At 45.1% G+C, this 11464-nt stretch overlaps 1 protein-coding gene across 1 annotated transcript in view; it reads right to left on the reverse strand.

Moving 5' to 3' along the window:
• The window catches only part of MOB1B (MOB kinase activator 1B), a 42043-nt gene extending 34156 nt beyond the window's left edge, over window positions 1–7887 (reverse strand). The window contains exon 1 of the mRNA XM_081332214.1: window positions 7812–7887. Coding sequence (XP_081188340.1) covers window positions 7812–7825 — 14 coding nt within the window. The 5' untranslated portion in view covers window positions 7826–7887. The remainder of the gene's footprint in view (window positions 1–7811) is intronic.
• Between the last annotated feature and the right edge of the window lie 3577 nt (window positions 7888–11464).

Consider the following 11464-nt stretch of genomic DNA (forward strand, 5'->3'; position numbering starts at 1 on the left):
GGTACGGGTCCAGATAGTCAGTTTCCTCCAGAACCGAAGTTGACACTGTTTTAGAACCTTTCTCTGTTCTTTGTCCAGATCATAAAGTTTACAACTGATAGAGAGAGCTATCATGTAATTGGCTTGTTGTTTGATTTGTTTATTGATGCCGCCGTGATTTTATTTTTCAGAAGGACACATACAAGCTGCCGCTGTCATATCGAGGCATACGGAGGGAGGTTTTTTTAAACCATGTTTTGTATATCTAGAAAATCCACCGAATAGATTTTTTTCTTTTCGTAGCTAGAAGGAGGGAAGTATTCTTGGATTTTTATGCTTTTGGGATAACGTGCAAGTCTTACCAGGAGGTGAATATGGACTAATTCTAAGATTCTTGTACATTCAGTTACTGCCTAAAAGTTCTGTCTGTATGTTTGTGTGTGTGTGTGTGTCTGCTACATAAGGTCACCGTTTCTAAATTCTATTAGGCAAACAATTTTGGTCTATGAAATCTAGAAAAAGAATTACGGATAAGACCTCTAAGAAGATAGTTTGAAAATGCTGAGGGGGTTCTTCATTTCCGACCTTCGCTCATTTCGCCGCGACCTCAAGACTTGGCTATTTGAACTTGCCGGCCTGGACTGAGGGATTGGGATTTTAGATCTTAAATTTTAAAAATTTTAAATTTTCAAATGTGTTTATTGTTTAGGGCTATTTGATTTAATCTCATTTTAATTTTTATACATTGTGTGTTGTTTATAACGTTTTAATTGCCCTGTACACCGCCCCGGGTCCCTTTGGAGAGGGGCGGTATATAAATCCAAATAAATAAATAATAAATAAATAAATAAATAAATAAATAAATAAATAAATAAATAAATAAATAAATAAAGGATATAAAACTACACACGTGCTGTGAGAGCAAAAATCTGGATAAGAAGCAGACTTTTTTTTTCAAACATGATTTTTCCCCCCTGCAAATAAACAATTCTGCTGTCATTTTTTAATGGGGGCACTTATGTAATTGAAAGTCTAACTCAGCTGAATCAAGAGGAACTGAGAAAATAAAATTTCAACAGCATGTTCCCCCCACCACCCCCCTCAGGCATTCTTTCTTAGGCAATTTAAATAATCCAAATAAAAGCAGTGGTGTGTTGCCATATTTATTTATTTATTTATTTGATTTGTATACCGCCCTTCTCCCTAAGGACTCAGGGCGGTGAACAGTGACATAAATGTCAAAATGCACAAATACAGAAAATTGAGAATAAATTAAGCCCTACTGCCCAAATGTAGAAGATAAGTTAAAACCACAATTAAAATTAAACCCGTCAGACCAGACCAGATTGCTTAAATAGATATGTTTTTAGATCGCGTTGGAAGGAGCGAAGGTCGGGAGCCATCCGGAGCTCAACCGGTAGATGGTTCCATAGGTCAGGCGCGCCCACAGAGAATGCTCTCCCCCTGGGAGCCACCAAGTGGCATTCTACTACACCCACAAGAACTATCTTTAACATCTTCCTGGGAATTGCAGGGTGGGTTGTCACTATGCAGCAATATGTTCTTTTAAATAACACTGCCAACTTGAAGATTGGTCTCAAATTTCCAATAAAATATTCATGACTGTCTAACCTTCGGGAGAAGGGCGGTATACAAATATTAATAAATTAAATTAAATTAAATTAAATTATCAGCACACAAGCCCCAATTCTGGTGTACACCAACTCCAGAGATCAGAAAGAAATAAACTGGGCATGTATATGCCATATGCCGTGATTTGTCTAAAATATTTGGGATTCCTGTTCCCTCCACTCAGCTTTTCTCTTGTTATTTCAAGATGTTTAATTTCCAGCACCAATTCTAATTGCCACAACAGAAATTAACTTAAACACCTCAATATGTATATGTATATGTATGTATGTGTTTATTGAAACCTCAGAAAACAAATATACATATACATATACATATACATATACATATACATATACATATACATATACATATACATATACATATACATATACATATACATATATATATATATATATATATATATATATATATATATATATATATATATATATATATACACACACATATACATATACATACATATACATATAAAGGTAAAGGTAAAGGTTCCCCTGCACATGCGTGCTAGTCGTTTCCGACTCTAGGGGCCGGTGCTCATCTCCGTTTCAAAGCCGAAGAGCCAGCGCTTGTCCGAGGACGTCTCCGTGGTCATGTGGCTGGCATGACTAGATGCCAAAGGCGCACGGAACGCTGTTACCTTCCCACCGTAGTAGTGGTCCCTATTTTTCTACTTGCATTTTACGTGCTTTCGAACTGCTAGGTTGGCAGAAGCTGGGACGAGTAACAGGCGCTCACTCCGTTACGCGGCACTCGGGATTCGACCCGCCAAACTGCCGACCTTCTGATCGACAAGCTCAGCGTCCTAACCCACTGAGCCACCGTGTCCCTTTTATATATACATATGCATATACATATACATATATACATATACACATATACAGTGCTTCTTTTGTAAAAGAAAAAGGTGCCGGAACTCACACATGTCATACAACCTGCCTTGCCTACCCTACAAGGTTCCATCCAAAAAAGGTGCTGGAACTCCGTTCTGAGCGTTCTATGAGAAAAAAAGCCCTGTATGTATGTGTGTGTGTGTGTGTGTGTGTATAAAAGAAGAAAAAACAGCCACTACCACACACTTCTCCCAGAAGAGCGAAGCTGAAGCCTGAAGATGACGGATGAGATTTCGTCGAAACATTGCCCTGATACCTCCAATTCTACGTGGGAAAAAACCCGAATGACCAAAGATACACCCACACACCCACACACACACCCACACACACACCCACACACACACACCCACACATATATATATATATATATATATATATATATATATATATGGGGATCTTTGGTTATTCGGGTTTTTCCCCGCGTAGAACTAAGCGCAACGTTTCGACGGAATCCCATCCGTCATCATCAGGCTGGTGGCTTTAGCTTCCTTCTTCTGGGAGAAGCATGTGGCTGTTCCTTCTTCTCCCAGAAGAAGGAAGCTAAAGCCACCAGCCTGATGATGACGGATGGGATTCCGTCGAAACGTTGCGCCTACACCTTTAGTTCTACGCGGGGAAAAAACACGAATAACCAAAGATCCACATACAAACACCCGCGAAAACCTCAGAAAACATATATATATATATATATATATATATATATATATATATATATATATATATATATATATATATATATATATATTGTGTGTGTGTGTAGCTTCTCAGCTAACAAAGAGAGAGAGAGAGCCTGTGGCCTAGGGGTTAAAACAACTGCTTAAGACGCAGTCAGCCCAGGTTCGAATCTCAGAAGGGTATGGCTGACTGATGAGAACAAGTAAGTTTGAAATGATCATATCAGTCTCCCTTTATTCTTTGTTAGCAAGCCAAAAAATTTACACAAATATGAGCTGCTACTGCCTGTAGATGGCCTTGGGCTAGGCTGAAATAGGAAATAAGATTTGTCCCGTATCTGGGACCAAGCAAGTGTATTCTGAATGCTTAACAAACATTTAACAATGTTAATTTCCAGGTGTTGAGACTTAGGGGCCAAAAAGAAGTGCGGACAGCAATTTTGCTGTCTTTAGCAGGAGGGTAAAAGCAGCATAGCAGCTCTGGGCTACAAGCCCCACACCTTTTGAACATGGCTGCAATTTCACCCCACGTGGAAAGGGGACTCACAAGGCCACGAGGTTGCTTTCACCTATCTGATCTTTGCTTGTTTCTCTTGTGCGGGTTTGAGCAAGCAAAATAAAAGAACAAGGAAATAATACTAGTCCGCAGCACATAGCCAAGGGTTTGGCATGTGCTTCCCTGTCTGGGAACAACAGTTTTAAAAGCAATCAATCTGCACATGTCAGAGTATATAGTCTGGTTGTGTTTATACTATTGTATGGGAAAATATTAAAAACAGGGATCAATATACACTATTAATCTTATTACTAGGACTGTCGGAGTAGGAAAATCAGGAGATCCCTTGTAGAATTGCCACTAGAAACAAAAGCTGGATCACCTACTTTAGCCCCGGTAACCAAATCCACCGGTGTGTAGATTTATACTTCTGCTAAAGAGACGGCACAAGATGATAGTAACGACAGGGAGAACAGGTGAGAAAGGACTGGCTCCACAGTTGAGAATACAAGTACAGGGAGTCCTCGACTTACAACAGTTCATTTAGTGATAAGTTACAACAGCACTGCAAAAAGCGACTTGCGACCGTTTTTCATAGTTATGACTGTTACAGCATCCACGTGGTCATGCGATCAAAATTAAGATGCTTGTCAACTGGCTCACATTTATGACCGTTGCAGGGTCCCGGGACCACGTGATCCCCTTTTGCGACCTTCTGACAAGCAAAGTCAATGGGGAAGCCAGATTCCCTTAACAGCCGTGCTACTAACTGAACAGCTGCGGTGATTCACTTAACAACTGTGGCAAGAAAAGTCGCAAAATGGGGCAAAATTCACTCAACAAATGTCTCACTTAGCAGCAGAGATTTTGGGATCATCTGTGGTCATAAGTTGAGGACTACCTGTAGCCTTCAATGTCAGGCTACAACTGGGATCAGAATTCCGGCTGCTAATCAAGGTAATTAGCATCCAATTTTAAGAGCATTTTTGCCATTGGTTGTTAAGTACATCACAGCAGTTGTTCAGTGACACACGTGGTGGTTGTTAAGCAAATCTGGCTTTCCCTACTGACTCTGCTTATTGTAAGCTGGCTGGGAAAGCTGGAAAGTAAACTAGCCCCAGGATGTAGTAACCATCCTAAATTTTGATCACTTGACTGTGGGGATGCTGCAATAGTCATAAGACCACGTCACTTTTTAATACAGTTGTAACTTCAAAGGGCCACAAAATGAATGGTGGTAAGTCAAGAACTGTTGCACAAGCTACATTTTTCAGCTTGCAGTGATCAAATGTGGTTAGACTGCAGTATTTCCGTTCTCACAATTAGCCAGGATAGCAACAGCTAACCAGAGTTCAAAACTATGTCCATGGCCGTTTTCACTAAATCTGTTGTCTTCTTCAATAAAGTGCTAAGAATTCTTTAGCCTTGAAGGCCCCGGGATATCCCTTGGCATTTACCCTTTAAATGGTAATTCGTTTAACTAATGTCTTTTAACACAATTACAATGTCTCCACTCCTGTAGAGATTTAGTTTCTGCTTTTGAACCAGAAAACCAAATGAAAAATAAATAAATAAAATAGGTTGCACGTATGTGCTAGTCATGACTGGGCATAAAAACTTCTCCAAATTAACAGAGCCAACTTTTTGAATTTTGGAACCGATACCAATACTGTTAGAAAAATTGATTTAATAAATATGGATCGTATCCCTGAGATATCTATTATTCCATAGGTTTAATAAAATTCATAATTTATTATTACTTGTGTGTCCTTTTAGGAGTAAACCCATATTTATAAATGCTGCTTCCTCAAAAGTGAACATCAAGAGAATTTAGTAAGGACTGCTATTTATTGTGGAAGATTTATTCATGAGTTCAAGGCAGCATATATAACTCCTCAGAAGGGATGTAACAATCTTTAATAGATGTTCTCCCAGCATTTCTCAAAGGTCAATAGTGGAAGTAGGGACATCATTTTTATTAGCACAGTTGTAAAATTTACTCTCCCAAACAATAAAAAAAAATCAGTATAAAAAAACCATCTCTGTTCCACTGCAATCTGAAGCAAAATACAAAATTCTGAGGATGTACAAGCGGCACACTGCATTTCCTCTAGATATTCTAGAAAGACCCATTGAGCTGTTAAGAACCACACAACTGCCTTCTAAATTTAGATACCTATTTTTTAAAAAGGATTTTCTTCTTAACCCGATCATAAACTTGCTCCTCTCTACAGCCGGAATTTGTCAAAGATCATTAAGAAAAACCAGAACAGCGCAACCCGCACAGCTGCCACCAGCAGCCAAGGCCATCTCCATATCACAGCACCAACTGGGTGAAGCTGCCAATCTGGATTTCAAAGGGCAAGAAACCCAAACAATGCACATGTACACAAAACGTTTCCAAATTGGGCATCTCCATGGCTTCATCAGATGAAACCCCCCCCCACACACACAAACACCCACCAGGGTGGCTGAAAAGACTCTTGTAAAGAAAGGATGATTGATTACAGGACCCCTGCATTCCCTTGACAAGGGTGGGAGGGAGATGCCATTCCATTTTATGGCTGCAAAAAGAGACCCCTTGGGAGTCACCCAGCTGCTGTCAAGCGGAGATGGGGAAGGGGGACAGAAGGAAGCAAAGACATAAAGGGGGGGGGCGTGCTGAAACCTCCTGCCCCAATTTAACTGCAGGGAGTTCATTTATTTAGATTTATCGCCTACCCAACTGCAAGTTGACACAAGACCCTTAACACACACCTGCACCCGCATACACCCCCACCCAACCATATGGATCACAGATCACCCCAGAACACCCCGAAATAAGGACTCTTCTCTCCCACCCACCCAAATTTTACTTGAGTGGCTTTCTGGGAAAGAAAAACAGGTAAAACTTTTTCAAAGCAGACCATTGGTGGTGGTGGGGGGGCGGGGAAGGCAACTCACACACACCCCCAGCCCTGTATCCACATTCTCCCCATTGCGGGTAGCCATTTATGGAAGGGGGGGGGAGAGAAAGGGCAGCCAAGGCACCCCACTTCCTTCTCCCCCCCTCCCCAAATAAATAATATACGTTTTATAAAAGTGCTTTTTTTCCCCTCCAGAAGCTGGACCGGAAGAAGCAGCTGGCCTTGAAAAAAGAAGGAAGGAAGGAAGGAAGGAAGGAAGGAAGGAAGGAAGGAAGGAAGGAAGAAAGAAAGAAAGGAAGGAAGGAGGGAGAGAGAGAAGGAAGGAAGGAAGGAAAGGAAGGAAGGAGGGAGAGAGAGAAGGAAGGAAGGAAGGAAGGAAGGAAGGAAGGAAGGAATGGAAAAGGAGGGAGGGGGAGGAAGGAAAGAGAAAGAACTGGAAAGAAAGGAAGGAAGGAAGGAAGGAAGGAAGGAAGGAAGGAAGGAAGGAAGGAAGGAAGGAAAGAAGGAAGGAAGGAAGGAAGGAAGGAAAGAAGGAAGGAAGGAAGGAAGGAAGGAAAGAAGGAAGGAGAAAGAATTGGAAAAGGAGAGAGGAAGGAAGGAGAAAGAATTGGAAAAGGAGGAAGGAAGGAAGGAAGGAAGGAAGAAAGGAAGGAAGGAAGGAAGGAAGGAAGGAAGGAAGGAGAAAGAACTGGAAAAGGAGGGAGGAAGGAAGGAGAAAGAATTGGAAAAGGAGGGAGGGAGGAAGGAAGGAAGGAGAAAGAACTGGAAAAGGAGGGAGGGAGGGAGGAAGGAAGGAGAAAGAACTGGAAAAGGAGGGAGGAAGGAAGGAGAAAGAATTGGAAAAGGAGGGAGGGAGGAAGGAAGGAAGGAAGAAATAATTGGAAAAGGAGGAAGGAAGGAAGGAAGAAGAAAGAATTGGAAATGGAGGGAGGGAGCGAGGAAGGAGGACCGGGCCGAGGAAGCCAGCCGGAGGAAAGGGCCACAAACGGGCCAGGCCGAGGGAGAGAAGTGCCTCTCCGGCGGCCCCACCGAGCTTTCCGGCCGCTTCTGCCTCGAAGCCCGCCCGCTCCCCTCACGCCTCCCTCGGCCACGGGCGGAGGCGCCTCGGGCCGCCTGCTGCTGAGGGCCCGGCCGGCCAGGCTCGGGGTTGTTCCCCGCCGGCCAGGCTGCCGGAGCCCGAGGCGGTTCCGCCGGACGCGTCTCGGGCACTTACAACAAGAAGCTCATGATGGCGGCGGCGGCGGCGGAGCAAGAGCGGCTGCCTGGGCGCAGCTCCCAATGGCAGGCGGCCGCGGCGGGCGAAAGAGGAGGAGGCAAGGCGGGCGGGCCCTGACGAGGCCAGCCGCCGTCCGGAGCCGCCTCTGGTGGCCGCGCCTCCCCTCGCGGGGCTGGGACCCGCCAGCTCCCGCCCCAAGCAGGCAGGCAGGCAGGCAGGCAGGGCGGGCACGATGGGAGCTGTAGTCCCACGCGCCTGGAGGGCGGAAGTCTACCCGACGTGCAAGGAGACGGTTTGCCCGCCTTGCGGCCGATGGAAGGTGGCCTTTTTATATTTCCCCTGGGCCTTCTGCGCCTCTTGGGCCTTTCTGGCTGCAGGTGCCATTCAACAGGTGCCTGCCCACTCTATCTATCTATCTATCTATCTATCTATCTATCTATCTATCTATCTATCTATCTATCTATCTATCTATCTATCTATCTATCTAATCACCTGTCTACCTATCATCTATAATCCATCATCCATCTATCATCTATCAATCATCTATCATCTACTGTATCTATCATCCATCAATCATCTATTAATTGATCATTATCTACCCTATCTATCTATCTATCTATCTAATCACCTGTCTACCTATCATCTATAATCCATCATCCATCTATCATCTATCAATCATCTATCATCTACTGTATCTATCATCCATCAATCATCTATTAATCGATCATTATCTATCTATCTATCTATCTATCTATCTATCTATCTATCTATCTATCTATCTATCTATCTATCATCTCCTGCCTTTATCATTTTTATACATAGCTCAAGGCAGTGAACACACATCATACTCCTTCCTGTATTTCCCCCACAGCAGCAAAGTGGACTGAAAGAGAGGGACTGGGCCAAAGTCACTTAGTTGGCTTTCATGGCTAAGTGGGACTAGAACTCTCAGTCTCTTGGTGATTGGTCCAAAGTCACCCAGCTGGCTTTTTATTCCTAAGGTGCAACTAGAAGTCACCATCTCCCGCTTTGTAGCCTGGGGCCTTAAGCAACAGACCAACGTTGCAACATCTCAGAAGAGAATTGCTCAGAGGATGCTTGCATAATGTACCAAGGTGACCCGTATGGGTGGTCTTGTCGATATCACCTGGGAGGAGTTTGATTCTGTGACTCCGGAGGAAGTGGACAGGATCATGGGGAGGCTGAGCACCACCACATGTTTATTGGACCCGTGCCCTTCCTGGCTGGTTTATGCAGCCCGGGAGAGGACACGCAGCTGGTTCCAGGCAGTTATATCGGCTTCTTTGAGTGAGGGTAGCTTCCCCGCCGTCTTGAAAGAGGCGGTGGTGAGGCCTCTCCTCAAGAAGCCTGCCTTGGACCCAGCTGTATTGAACAACTTTCGTCCTGTCTCCAACCTTCGCTTTCTTGCGAAGGTTGTTGAGAGTGTGGTGGCACATCAGCTCCCTCTGGTCCTGGATGAAGCGGATTATCTAGACCCGTACCAATCGGGTTTCAGGCCCGGGTACAGCACGGAGACGGCATTGGTCGCGCTGGTGAATGATCTCTGGAGGGCCCGGGACAGGGGGCATTCCTCTGTTCTGGTCCTATTAGACCTCTCAGCGGCTTTCGATACCATCGACCATGGTATCTTGCTGCGGCGTCTTAGGGGATTGGGAGTGGGAGGCACGGTTTTACAGTGGTTCTCCTCCTATCTCCAGGGACGCTCGCAGTCGGTGTTGGCAGGAGGGCAGAGGTCGACCGCGAGGTCTCTCATTTGTGGAGTTCCTCAGGGGTCGGTCCTCTCGCCTCTCCTGTTCAACATCTATATGAAACCGCTGGGTGAGATCATTCGTGGTTTTGGAGTTGGGTATCATCAGTATGCTGATGATACCCAGCTTTTCTTTTCGACCCCAAACCACCCCAGTGATGCCCTCAACGTGATGTCCCGTTGCCTGGAGGCGGTTCGGGTCTGGATGGGGAGGAACAGACTTCAACTCAACCCCGACAAGACCGAGTGGCTTTGCATACCTTCATCCCGGGTTTATTCGGATATTCCATCTCTTTCTATGGGGGGCGAATTATTACCCCCCGTAGATAGGGCTCGCAACTTGGGAGTCCTCCTGGATTCACGGCTCACTCTGGAAGACCACATAGGAGCTGTGACTAGGGGGGCTTTCGCCCAGGTTCGCCTGGTGCGCCAGTTGCGGCCCTATCTAAGCCGGGATGATCTATGCACAGTCACTCACGCGCTCGTGACCTCTCGACTAGACTACTGCAACGCTCTCTACATGGGGCTGCCCTTGAGGACCACCCGGAGGCTCCAACTGGCACAGAATGCAGCCGCGAGAGTTGTGTTGGGAGTTTCCCGATACTCCCATGTTACACCTCTGCTCCGTGAGCTGCATTGGTTGCCAGTTGTCTTCCGGGTGAGATTCAAGGTACTAGTCATGGTGTTTAAAGCCCTACATGGCAGGGGTCCGGAGTACCTCAGGGAACACCTGCTGCCGGCGTCAACTTCCCTCCGCCCTGTGCGTTCCCACAGAGAGGGCCTCCTCAGGGTGCCACCGGTCAGAGAATGTAGATTGGTGGCCCCCAGGGGGAGGTCTTTCTCTGTGGGCGCCCCGGAGCTATGGAACCAGTTACCGGTTGAGCTCCGGACGGCGCCCGATCTTCGCTCCTTTCGCCGCGATCTGAAAACATACCTGTTCGAACAAGCCGGCCTGGCCTGAGGGGGGATTGGTGGGGTTTTTACTATCACTTTATTGGGGTTTTATTATGTATTTATTGTTGGGCATGTATTTAATTACTTTTTAATTTTTGTAGCTTTGTGTTTTATTGGTCACCATCAAAAGGAGCACAGTCTTCATTACAAATAAATTTAATAATAAATAAGTAGAAATAAAGTGCATGCTATAGGCTGACACTAGATACTGGTCTCCTGTAAAGGCTAATATATGCAGGTAATCCTTGACGTCTTGACTATAATTGAGCCCAAAATTTATGTTGCTAAGTGAGACAGTTGTTAAGTGAGTTTTGCCTCCTCTTATGACCTTTCTTGCCACAATTGTCCAGTGAATCACTGCAATTGTTAAGTGAATCCAGCTTCCCCGTGGACTTTGCTTGTCAGGAGGTCGCAAAAGGTAGATCACACGGGACACTGCAACTGTCATAAATACGTACCAGTTGCCAAGGGTTCCGAATTTGGATCTCGTGACCCTGGGGATGCCACAACTGTTGTTAAGTGAGAAAAATGGACCTCAGTCACTCTTTTCAGTGCCGTCTTAACTTTGAAAGGCTACTAAGCGAACGATCGTAAACCGGGAACAACCTGTAGTGTGACTTCACCTCCCAACAAAAATGGTATCTTCAAATGAGTTCGGGAAAGCACAAGACTGCAAAGTGGCAAGTCACTTTGGGCTGCGTTGCTTTTACGTTTTGCCCGCCACAACAAATCATGGGGTTGGAATAGATGACCTACAACAGGGGGTCTTCAAACTTGGCCTCTTTCTGACTTGTGGACTTCAACTCCCATAATTCCACAGGCAGGCAGGTAGGTAGGTAGGTAGGCTGGCTGGCTGAGGAATTCTGGGAGTTGAAGTCCACAAGTCATAAAAGGGCCAGGTTTGAAGAGCCCCGACTGACCTACAAGG

The sequence above is a fragment of the Vipera berus genome (assembly GCF_964194415.1).
Source record: "Vipera berus genome assembly, chromosome: 7".
NCBI classification, from domain to species: Eukaryota; Metazoa; Chordata; class Lepidosauria; order Squamata; family Viperidae; genus Vipera; species Vipera berus.